The following is a 12797-nucleotide window of genomic DNA, read 5'->3' on the forward strand; positions in this document are numbered from 1 at the left end:
CATTTCCGTGATATTGCTGGAATATTGCTAAAAGAGGCGTAAAACCATACTCACTCAAGATAGACACAATTTATGGATAACAACTTCTTTAATACTGTGAAAAGCGACGTTTCGGTATAGATCCTTATACCGTTGTCAAGCAAGACTGAATGAGGGACATAGTACAGAATATATATAGAAGGTGGAGGATTCTGTACTATGTCTATCAAACAATTCATACTCACTCACTCAGTTCGATGTTTGAGGAAAGGCCGAAGTGATGCATTTCTTGGATGTTTACCACTTCGGTGAAACCCACGACCACATAATCGGGGCGAACTGGATTCAAACCCGGTCATAGGTTTTCGGCACGCCTGAGAAACGGAAGTCTATAACACCTATATGTGAGGATCACAATTAGTAAACTATTTCGGAAGTCAATAAACGTATAAACGTTTAACATAACACGATGAATTTAAACCAGTTTTCCACAGATAACATAAACAAACATTATAAACGGAAAGACAGTGTGAATCGTGTTAAAGTTTACTAATACATAGTTATTTGTAAATTATGTTTTGGAATCTATCTGAATCCGATTCTAAAATTGTTGAAATTTATTTTTGAAATGTTTTTGTTTCAAACGTGATATTTCAATGCCAAAATGTTCATCCAAGGGAGTAAAAAACAAACACTATTGTTCACTTTAATACATCATTCATACACACTAACCTCCATGAACCCAGTTCATCTTGTAGATATAGGGAACTATATTTGTATTAATTTTAACTTGTGTTGTAACTAAATTGAAAGATTGTTTGCTTTGCTTGAATACAAACTGGGTGTATGTTGAAAATCTAAAACCGCTTTCTTATCTGAGGTCTCTTTGATACACATTTTCAATTTAGAAGAACATGAATACATGAACTTTTTATGGATAGCAACTTTTTTTATTCTTTGTGATATAAACTCTATGCACTTACTCAGCTTTCACCCGATGAAGGAACAAGAAATAGTTCTGAAACGTCTTGACAAAGAAGTTGTTTTCCATAAAAAGTGTCACGTATTCATGCTATCTTCTCTGCTGAACAACAGTCGTAAATTAGTCAACCGACAGACGACTTGTTAAGGAAAACAAGATATAACTAGTTGTAAGGGAAATACCATCTCACCCACAGCCTGAGCTCGCACAATTTGGCGCGAGTTGCCTCATGTGTGTGGTACAACATATAATCAACGAACTGTTTATATAAATATTAGTCAAAATGACAGACAAGGATGCAGGTATGTTATTATTGCAACATATTAATCGTCTGTATTATGTGACCCAAGAAGGAAACGGTATTTATTTCAGAATTTGTATACCGGCGGCAATTTTGTTTATTTCCCCTTTCTTTTGTATCATGGCGGGTTTATTGGGTTGTTTCGTTTTATCGGGTTTCTTCCTACTTGTGGGATCGAAAATCGAACCTCGCTGTGTGCTGTGTTTCTTTTATTTGAGAGATGTGCATGATTGGGATGCCCAGTAGTTTATGGGTTTCGCAGAACACGCATACGTTCATCGAAAGTGCTGCTTCAAAGAACCCGGCCCCATTCTGTCAAGGCACAACACTTTGCATGGTCAGCATTGTAGGGATTGATGTAAACGGTGTTGCCGATGACGTTTAACTATTTTGCAAGATTTTTTGGTCTTGTTTATGTCTTCGTCCAGTTCACATTCTTAGTCAAGCAAACAAACAAAATCAAGTGATCAGTTAAAAAAACCACACAGGCTTCTGATAAGCCTACTATGTCACTCAGTAAGTGGAGTTTTCTCATTCTTATTTTCTAGCATGGCACCCCATGCCTTTCTTACTTAGCGCAGCTCATGGCCAAATATTTTGGGCCAAAGTCGGCAGCAATTGTCAGTAAAACTTACCAAATGGGAAGTATATAAGTTCACGACTGGCAGGGATAATTCTAGGGTGGGACCTTGTGCTTTTAGCCCCTAAATTTGAAATTAAGGGCAACATTTTCAAATATAATGGGGCATTTTAATATTGTGCTGTATGGGCAAGTCTGGGTGTACCTCTGGAATATTTGAAATTTTCACATAAAGGGCCCATGTCAGAAAATTCTTAGTGAACCATTGGCTAGTCATGTCCATATAGTCGTAACTAGGTTATGGTTTGCTGGGTCACTGTGACCGGTGTTTTACTTATAGAAAGGTCAGTAAAGAGGAAGGGGCAATAAAGCTTATGTTGAAATTGTTGCAATGTTGAAGTACCTCTGAAATTAAGACCTCCAAATTTTGAACAAAATAGCACTTTTTCAAACTATGCCTGCCAAGGTCACTTAGCTTGAAATCCCAGATAATAATTGCTTATAGAAAGTCATTGTAGCATTTTAGGTCCTGTACTTCTAGTCTTGTAGTGCTAAGATTCCACTACAACTTCATTTTACCAAAGTCTTGTCGTAAGCTACATCGACTGGGATTGGGTTGTTGCATAATTGTAATAGGTTATAGCTGAAATGACACTGAATGAATATGGCCAATGAATAAAGCACACTACTACATAAATCGTTTTTATGATTATAATAGGTGCAGATTTTGTGATTATCAGTAGCCGTTTTCACCCGGTGAAAAAGGTGACATTTTGATGTTTCAGCCTGCGTCCATTGTAATAAGTGACATGGCTGATCGTGTCATTATTATCATTATTATAATTTTAATAATTTAAAGGGGAAAGTGATTCGATCATTGCCAAGGATGAATGTATTGTTTGATAGAATGGGCAATCAAGATCAGAGTAGCTGCTTCAACTTTCACTGTTGGCTGTAGTTAGTGTTATTTACTGAAACATGAACAATGAAAGTTGAAAGACCTCATAAATGTTTGATTAGTGTGGCGAACATGCCCTTTACATTCTCATTTGTTTCAGAAGGCTTTGACGATGCAGTGGAAGAACGAGTCATTAATGAAGAATATAAAATATGGAAGAAAAACACACCATTCTTGTACGACCTTGTCATGACACATGCCTTGGAGTGGCCCAGTCTCACAGCACAATGGCTTCCCGATGTTACCAGGTTCGGGAGATAGAACTCGCATAATATTCAGATAATATTTTCTTAACAAACCCTAGACTGTAACTACCACACTTTCTACCATGTGTTCTACACTGCATTATGCTTATTCCACTCTCCACTCCATCAGGAAAACTTTTCTCAACAGTTGCTCACATGTTGACATATTGTACAGTATGTATACACCAGTACACTGTTGAAAACAAATGTCAATATTTTTTTCTTGATGTACTTTTTCACAAGTCGTGGTATCCAAATCGTGGTTTTTCCACATATTTCCCACGATTTGGAGTTTTGGGTTTAACATCATTGATCCTGATCAATTGGGTTGATCTCTTGAAAATGTGGATTCTCAATTCTGAAGGTAATTAAGCCGCACATGGTTACCTCCCTTAGACACATGTGCACAGCTTGTTCCCAGTTCCAAGAGATTTGTCCTCTTGATTATGATTCCTTTCAAAACCAAGTTACACGTAAAGTTGGCAAGTTTAATCAGCCTTACCATATTCCTTAAGCATTTGAGATTCTAATATGAGTCTTTTAACAATATTGAACATCTCCCCTTAGGTAGAACAACCAACACTTGTTGAAGATGTTTGGAAATTTCCCTTTTTTCCGTCTGGAGATGCTTTTGCTTTTGTTTCAGTGTGAAATAAGTACGATTACCATAAATATATCTGTTTGGCTTTCTTCACGCATGTTTACACTGAAAGCAGAAAGGGCATAAGATGTGTAAGTTCAGGTCTGAAATGCTCTAATTGATTCTCACACCGAGTTATGGAAATTGACCCTTGAAAAGCTGCATCAACATGAGGTCACCCTGGTTTATGGTGAATCTGACATCTTGAAATCATGTTTGTAATATTTTTTGTTTCAGACCAGAAGGGAAGGATTATTCACTGCACAGATTAATTCTCGGCACACACACGTAAGCGGAATGTTTATTAGAGCCTAGGAATTTCAGTTCAAAACTGTATAGAACCTAGGCTTGCTTCTGGATTATCTCCCCTTGTATCTGAGGTCATGGTTACAAAGGTACATACCAAGCCATCGCCACATGACGGCCTGGTTCCCGACAAACCAAATATTAATATTCATGATATTTTGTGAATTAGAACTGGCACAGATATTACCTATGTATCAAAATTAAACTTGTAGGCACTTAAATCCACAGTTCAAGTTGAATAACCAACCATTTAAGCTTATGCAGCGTTATGAATAGGCACTTGCAAAACTGCCTAATAGTTAAGATATCATAAGGACAAGTAGAAATTTGCCACTAAGGGTTTTGCAATGTTTTTGTCTCTGTGATGAATACGAAAATGTCGTGTAGTTAAACATACCAGTTGAGCACAATGCTGAAAGCATTTTTGATTGCGACCATTCTCCTCATGGTTATGTTAAAATACTTCCATAATACTTTGTTAACTAAGTAATGCACCATGGGAACTGATCAAATTGCCAACTCTTGTTTGCTTACGTTTGTAGGTAATTGTTGAGATTATAAGGCAAATGATATTTGAATCGCTTGGTCTCCTGACCCATGTTATGACTGGAATAATGGTAAATGCAACTTTTAACCACACTTGTGTTGTCAACAAATGATTTTGGTGTTGGCCCTCTGGACTCCCACGAAAGACAAATGGGGTTCCCGAGGGCCGGATATTGGTCAGCGCCACAAACGCCTACATTTGGTTTTCGACATTTTGATTCTGAACAAGTTGCTTGAAATCTTCCAATCTTAAAAAGTAAAATGGATTGTCTTTGGAATTGATATAAGTCGATGACAATCATGTATACAATGTTCTAGTAATCTGTGTAACTGTTGAATGCCCTGACCATGTATGTAGCAGAAGGTGTCTATACAGCATGCACTTGTCTACTGACAAGTGAAGTTTTCACCAAATTTTCAAGGCCTGCTATTTTCAGTTCAGATGAACAGAACCACTTGCTGATAGCCAGCGTTCAGCTTCCTAATGACAACGCTCAGTTTGATGCGTCACACTATGACAGTGAAAAAGGAGGTGAGTGGGGTTCCGAGGAAACAGCTCCACATTCAAGGAACCGTTGCCTGGGCTAATGGTTGGAGAGATTTTGAACCATTGTCCAAACTGTTTCAGAAATTCATCATTCATTAATTTCTTGACACATCGCTCAACAGCCACAACATTCTAGTACTTCATGCTTCATTACTCAACAGCCACAGCATTCTATTTCTTCTTGACACATCGCTCAACAGCCACAGCTTTCTATTTCTTCTTGACACATCGCTCAACAGCCACAGCTTTCTATTTCTTCTTGACACATTGCTCAACAGCCACAGCATTCTATTTCTTCTTGACACATTGCTCAACAGCCACAACATTATAGTACTTCTGGCTACATCGCTCAACAGCCACAACATTATAGTACCTCTGGTTACATTGCTCAACAGCCACAACATTCTAGTACTTCTGGCTACATCGCTCAACAGCCACAACATTCTAGTACTTCTTGGACACATCGCTCAACAGCCAAAACATTCTAGTACTTCTGGCTACATCGCTTAACAGCCACAGCATTTTATTTCTTAACACATCGCTCAACGGCCACAGCATTCTATTTCTTCTTGACACATCGCTCAACAGCCACAGAATTGCACACGGGTGAATGATGTTTCATCAGAACTTTGTAGTTCCTAAATATGCGAAACCTGGCATGACTATTTGAACCCATTGCCGACATTTTCATCCTGTTTATTTTGTTGGGCTTGGAGACGACCATTGTTCTATTGTTCCCTCACAAAGTTTGTAGCTGAATAACTGAATGAAGCTACTATTAGACAGAGATGACCAACCAGTATGATTTTGTTAGAATCATGATGATAATTTTAACCAATTTCAGACAGTCCAATTAAGTTAAATAGTTTTGAATTTTTTCTTTTTCTTTTCATACTTGCCTCAGTTTCATGATTTGTCCTATTTGTATTAGGGCAAATTAAATTAGTTATGGTAATGAAGTCAGGTCAATTTAAATAATTAATCAAAATTGACCATGCCAAAGGTCACACGACAGTGCTTAATGGTCTTGGGAGAGGCTGCCAATGGTAGGGGTTGCAAATATCAGTTTAATCAAGTAGATATCTGATGGTCAAATGGAGAAGGTAGCTATCCAAAGTAAGTCACTGTCAAAGAAGGAAGAGGTCATTCTCTTTGACTGAATATAGATGACATATTTCAAGATTTGAATCCAGCTTGCCACACTGCAGTATGACGGCATACAGGTCCTGTAAGGTTTGACGAATATTGGTGATATATGAGGTATTTTCTGTTTCAGAGTTTGGAGGTTTTGGCTCTGTGAGTGGCAAAATAGAAATTGAGATTAAAATCAACCACGAAGGTGAAGTAAACAGAGCTCGGTTTATGCCCCAGAACCCTACAATAATTGCAACAAAGACACCCTCGAGTGACGTCCTGGTCTTTGACTACACAAAACATCCATCTAAACCAGGTAGGGATGGACAAGAAATGAGCAACTCTCAACACTTATCAACTGTTTCTGTCATTTATCTAAAGAATGATGTCGTCGTGTTGATTTTCATGTTCCGGAAAAGTTAATTATGCTTATAATTGGGTTGGTTATTGAAATTGGAAAGTTTTCGTATTAGGAGTTCCTGGAGTAGAAATATTTGGAGGCACTCTATAACCATGTTGATATGGTGAAGTCGAGACTCGGACATATGATGTAGACTATCCAGCAAAAGAAATTATGCGCACGTTTGATGGTGGCTACAAATGAAACAAACAAGAAGTGGTTATTCGATGGTGATACAGGTGTGTTTTGACCATAAGTTTGAAGTGTTAGGCGACTGTTTGAGCCTTGTAACATTGGATAATGTTTGTAATTTCTTGGTCAAATCCAATTTTCAAGTTTATGCTTTCTTTTGCCTGTCAGTCTATATCTCATCAAGACAATGCAACATTCTATAGCTATGTGGTAACCATGGTAACTAGCTTATTCTTTGATATGTTGACGTCTTAGTGATATTTGAAGTCAATGTCAAAGCAAATGCAAAACTTCAAGCAAAATTTGTCTGCTTACAGATCCTAGTGGTGAATGCAGCCCCGAGCTCAGATTAAAGGGTCATCAAAAAGAAGGGTGAGACCTGTTTCATTGTAAACTTTAACCCCGGATGGATTTCCGACTGACAGAGTTTAGGCATGACATGCATTGGCCCAAATTCATGTTTGGATCTAGGTTTGACTGGCAGACACTGTTGCATCAAGGCAGGTTAAAGTCATCAATGATGATTCTTATCGATATGCGTTGTTGCCAGAAATAAACATGACCCTGGCTTTCCATTAGTTGTTCAGATTGGCCTGCAGTGTCACAGATGATGAATTTTGTTATGTTATGTTTGTGACTTTTGATAGATTACCCAAGTGAAAATACATGTTATACGCACTTGAGAAGTTGAAGGGTTCCAGTGACCCACATTGAGCAAATCCTAGATGCAATACAGTGGGCGTTTGTTTGTATCAGCTAATCTCACGTGTGTGTTATTTTTTTCAGTTATGGATTATCATGGAACCCAAATCTCAATGGTCACTTGCTTAGTGCTTCTGACGATCATGTAAGTAGACGAAGAGAAGAATTTATTAATTATTAACGATTTTCTACTTAATAACTTCTTGAGTGAACATCACGGTTATTATGGAATTGGCTTCTTACTGATCATAATGTTTTAATTAATGGAGATTTAGACATTAATATGTCATTTTGGATTTTGAAAGAGACGTTCTGACTAAGTGCAGCAATGGTGTAAGATATTGCTCATGGTCAGTCACTGGTTTGCCGATCCAGGACGGTGTGATCCTGCGGGAATAATGTTTTACAACATTCACTCGTTTAATTACATGTGTGTTTATTTCCAGACAATATGCTTGTGGGACATAAACACAACACCAAAGGATAAAGTCATTGACGCCAACACAATATTCACTGGCCATACGTCGGTGGTGGAGGTGAGTGTGATACTTATATTAATAATGTGCCCGATTCCATTCACAAAGTGAATACTATGATGCTACATTATAACTACCCTGGTCTTAAATTCACTCACTGTGCATTCACATTTCATTCTCAGCCCCCTGAGGAGTATACAATTCAAACTGCCGTGCGAGGTGCTAGGTCATATTTACGTCTTGTCATTCTCATGGATACAACTAGCTGTTCGCAAATCACCCTAATATGGATGGAATTGTGCTGAATAAATCATATCCAATAGCCTTGAAAATATTTTCTTGGATCTCACACATGAAAACACTTGTCTGATTTTAGAAAGAACTGATTTGTATTAATTTGCGAGATGTGATGTTTTTCAATGTCTTCATTACAGGATGTAGCATGGCATCTTCTTCATGAAAGTCTGTTTGGGTCCGTGGCTGACGATCAGAAACTGATGATGTAAGTGGAATAGTCTTGATGGTCCGAGTACTGACCAGTTGATGACATTGCATAGATACGTACCTCTACATGTGACAGGTTCACTCATCAATGTGACACGGGAACACGGGGTAGAGAAATATGTAAAAAGAAATATACTTGGTTCTCGGGCACCACCGCACATTTTGTTTTTATTTCTATTTTCAATTTAAAAAAATAATCTAATTATAAAAGAAATGTTCAGTGTCTTGAACACACGGCCCTGGCAGTGAAATGCTTCAGTACTTAAAAACAATGTGATCCAGTGCAGTTACTTCCCTTTACATGTGCACTGCTTTACTGCCCATCGTTTTATGGTCCTAGCGGCAATAGGAGTTTGTGTGGTTGTTTTTCCGTTTGCACATTTGGTCAGTGAAAACATGAAATTTATGATCAAATGCCACAAGACATGATGATTTTCAAATTCAATGTTATTTGTGTACTGTATTCTGGACATTGTTACATAGGCAGAAATTAATGTGACAAAGCTGGAAATGGCAATCAGCTGTCCAGATACACGGTGAACACTTTTATAGCCAGATAGTGTAATAACAGGACTAACTTGCGTACTTCAGTACCGATTCATTGACATGCTACTTCCTGTGTTACGTGCTCAAGATAATGTCTTAGTGTTGTGGAATAAAATCAAAGTTCATTGTATGCGTGTAAATTTTATGGCCGCTACATACGCATCGAAGAATACAGTTTCCCAAGTTGATTGTACACAACTGTTTATTTGGTCACATACTAGATTGAACATCCCCGCCACCCCCGAAAAAGGCCACCCGCCTTCACTTTATTTTCAAAAGCCATTGCCTGGGAACCAATTCTTTTATTTTTTTTAAGCCTAACATAGTTGACAGTTAAGAGGTGTTGCAGGTTCATGGCAAGGAATACAGGTTTTAATGAGTCTTTTACCACTCTCATCTGAAATTTGTTGTAATTAATTTCTTGCTCTTATGTATTTTTCCAACGATAATACGTAAGCTGTTGCATGTAATGTAGGGTGAGGATGTTCACCAAATTATTTATTGACTCGCTGATACAATTGTATTATTTCTGTCTTTAAATCAGCTTTATATTTTTTCTTTTTGTGAGTGTTATGGGAGCATAATGATTACATGCTTATTTTAGCTGGGACACACGCTCAAACAACACGAGCAAGCCGAGCCACACCGTCGACGCCCACACAGCAGAAGTAAACTGTCTCTCCTTCAACCCTTACAGTGAATTCATTCTTGCCACAGGATCTGCAGACAAGGTACATAGCCACAGCTGAGACGCTGATAGATTTGATTTAAAAATTGCTGGTTGATAAAATTAATATGCATTCACATAAGAGAATCTTTTTTTGTTACCTTAGGACAGAGAAATGTGGGTATGTCACCATGTGTCGACACATCAATAATTCATTTTACCCTTCTAGTTCATTGTTGCTATGAATTCCTGCAAAATTAATGATTAATCTGTCACTATCATGTGTGAATGATAATCAATACTTTTCATTGTTCTGCTTTCAGACTGTTGCATTATGGGACTTGAGGAATCTAAAATTGAAGTTGCATTCATTTGAGTCGCACAAAGACGAGATTTTCCAGGTAACATTACATGTTGTGAAACTGATAAACTGGTTAAAGTCAAAATGAATTGCTGCAGTTTATATCAAACTGTAAAACACTGAAAACTGAAAGATTGATATGAAGGTTTGGTGTAAATATGACTCCGCATTGTTTCCATTTGTCTGTGTAAAGTTCCTATAATCTTCTGTGATTCATTCTGTGGTAAGACATGGGAGTATAGATAGTGTTGGTCCTGACATGGCTCTATGTCCTGTAACCCAGACTAGCAACATTCATGTTAAGTTTGAGCTGTCTAAAGTTTCTATTGTGTGCTCCCCCTCCAGGTGCAGTGGTCCCCCCATAACGAGACAATCCTGGCTTCAAGCGGCACCGACAGGAGGCTGCATGTGTGGGACTTGAGGTAGGTTCATGCAGCACGACTCGTGGATCAAGTACAGGGGGGATTTCCTTGTATTAAGACTTAGTGCTAATTGCATAGTTGAAATTATGACAGTTAAAATAAGTTTGTGGTCACACTTATAAATCATATTTTATTTACCAAAATACTGTGATGTTTATCAGAAGAACCGAGCAAAAATAATACTTCCCAAAGTGAACTGGAGTCCAAACACAGGCAGGATGAACATAAAAAAGTCAAGGGCTTTAGTAACTGAGAAGTGTATTATCCATCATTGAGGAAGGAGGCAAACTTAACAACTGCTTGTTATTTAGTTTATGCTGAAATGATGGCTAAGAAGATTAATCCTAATGTCGTTATGTTGGCGCACTTCAATACAAAGTACCTAACCTCCTTTCTAAGTGTCGTGGCGATCAGGTAGCCTGGTGGTTAAACGTCGATTCCTGACATTGGTACAATGTGTGAAGCCCATTTCTGGTGTCCCCCGCCGTGATATCGCTGGAATATTGCTAAAAGCGGCGTAAAACCATACTCACTCACTTTCTAAGTGTCTTGCAGCACACTTGAATATATTACCTTACTATCCCTGATTTATCACAGCATATTGCCTTGATTGTAGCATGTCGAGGGTATAAAACCTCGGTTGTTTCTCTCATCACATGGACAACTGTAAAACACCTTTCCTCTTTTTTTTAAAAAACAAGAAGCCATCACCTGAGTATTTACAATGTCTGTGTGATGCTACATCCCCCATTATTGCGTGAGTAATTGTGATAAACATAGCCGTCCGTATGATCCGCCGATACCTTGATCAAGGACTCGTTTGGATGTAAGTAATGACAGTACATGTCTCATGTTTACAGTAAGATCGGAGAGGAGCAGTCTGCGGAGGATGCAGAAGATGGGCCACCCGAGTTGCTGGTAAGTGATGCGCTGTTTGAAGTCTACAAGCTACACCTGGGAATAGTAGACGTTTTTCACTTTCCTTTTTTGACTTGCTTTATCTATGAGACGAAAATATCTTCATGTAATGTCGTTGTTTGTGATTGAAAATCTGCAGTATGTAGATAATTGTATTCTCACAGCAACAGGTCTTACAAACACAATATATTCCTCTGGAGTAATAGGTAATGAATATTAAATTCCACAGGAGTGCGTAACTTTTTGGATACTGTGGGCGTAAAGAATGAATGGAAAGGCAAGACCTATGTTTGTGATTATTACCTACATTGAGACTTGGTACTCAGTTGTTCTCTCACTTAGTGTTTTTGTGGGTTTTCTTATTTTTCAACCATGGGAATTAGGGCTAAGAACATGTCCCCTGTATCCTGTGGATGGGGTAGTCCGGGTTGATGCCCATGATGGCCCTGTTCGATTACTCACAGAACATACAGCTGGAATATTGCCATGTGCAGTGTTAAACTAAACAAAATAATCCCATCATTAATTATCAGCTTTTGATCGGGATACCCCAACATATACGACGTACATCTCATTACGTACATTCTTAATTTTCAGTTCATACACGGAGGCCACACAGCTAAGATCTCCGATTTCTCATGGAATCCAAATGAACCCTGGGTAATCTGCTCCGTGTCCGAAGACAACATCATGCAGGTCTGGCAGATGGTAAGTGGAGAGTTCGGGATTATTATTTCAATTTATTTGGAATTTATTGCTGTATGCAAGAGAGATTGACGCACAAGTCAGTCTCATCAAAATCAGATATCTTTTGATAGCTTTCAAGATCTGTAGGAGAGACAATGTATTGGAGGAAAAGATCTGATTTTAATTAAATAATTTGGGTAAAGAATATGTAACCTTGTCTTTGTCCAGGCGGAGAACATCTACAATGACGAGGAGCCCGACACGCCTGCAGCCGAGCTGGAGCAGGCCGCTCAGTAGAAGTGGACAAAACGTCGCAAGGACAATTCATGTATCATTGATATGGTCAACCCACGTTGGTCTGTGTAACAAGTGTTATGCAACATTACAGTATGGAGAACTGTCTTAATATTGTCACCAGTGGACGCAGATGTCCCTGGTGACCTTGGTCCTGTGGATTATTTATGAGAGGATTCAAGATTTTGTACCTATTCATCATCATGATGCCGCAGAATCGAGCTGCTGTTTCAAGGTCAGGTTGCTGTGGTAGTCTTCATCAGAAATAAACACGCTTCATCCTACCCTGCGTTGGTTTTGTGCATGTTGCATGTGAGCTAAAATTGTGCTTGTCGTAAGAGGTGATTAAACAGGATTGGGTGGTCAGGCTCGTCATGTCAAGATTGCAGAAAAAGTCCTTGAGCTTGCAG

General features: G+C 38.5%; 1 protein-coding gene across 4 annotated transcripts; it reads left to right on the forward strand.

Annotated features, from left to right (window-relative positions):
- Positions 1-1150: 1150 nt before the first annotated feature.
- On the forward strand, positions 1151-12671 carry LOC139474047 (histone-binding protein RBBP4). Of its 4 annotated transcripts, none has more exons than XM_071256903.1 (15): positions 1151-1263; positions 2901-3048; positions 3923-3973; positions 4960-5069; positions 6361-6534; positions 7128-7182; positions 7597-7657; positions 7959-8048; positions 8423-8490; positions 9643-9769; positions 10029-10106; positions 10412-10488; positions 11349-11406; positions 12004-12114; positions 12322-12671. In XM_071256903.1, exons 1-15 carry the CDS (start codon positions 1245-1247, stop codon positions 12388-12390), a joined length of 1296 nt encoding a protein of 431 aa, XP_071113004.1. In that variant the 5' UTR covers positions 1151-1244; the 3' UTR covers positions 12391-12671. The 4 variants fall into 4 exon arrangements, with proteins under 4 accessions (XP_071113004.1, XP_071113007.1, XP_071113006.1 ...); XM_071256906.1 differs by having other exon boundaries at positions 4975-5069; XM_071256905.1 differs by having other exon boundaries at positions 2904-3048.
- The last annotated feature ends 126 nt before the right edge of the window (positions 12672-12797 follow it).

Source organism: Haliotis cracherodii, unplaced genomic scaffold (assembly GCF_022045235.1).
Source record: "Haliotis cracherodii isolate W230 unplaced genomic scaffold, xgHalCrac1.p SCAF_3, whole genome shotgun sequence".
Taxonomy (NCBI): domain Eukaryota; kingdom Metazoa; phylum Mollusca; class Gastropoda; order Lepetellida; family Haliotidae; genus Haliotis; species Haliotis cracherodii.

Coding starts and splice junctions, on each gene's coding strand:
- LOC139474047 (XM_071256903.1), top strand. Junction 3,974..4,959: donor TTAATTCTCGGCACACACAC/GTAAGCGGAATG, acceptor CAAATTTTCAAG/GCCTGCTATTTTCAGTTCAG. Junction 8,049..8,422: donor GCCATACGTCGGTGGTGGAG/GTGAGTGTGATA, acceptor TCTTCATTACAG/GATGTAGCATGGCATCTTCT.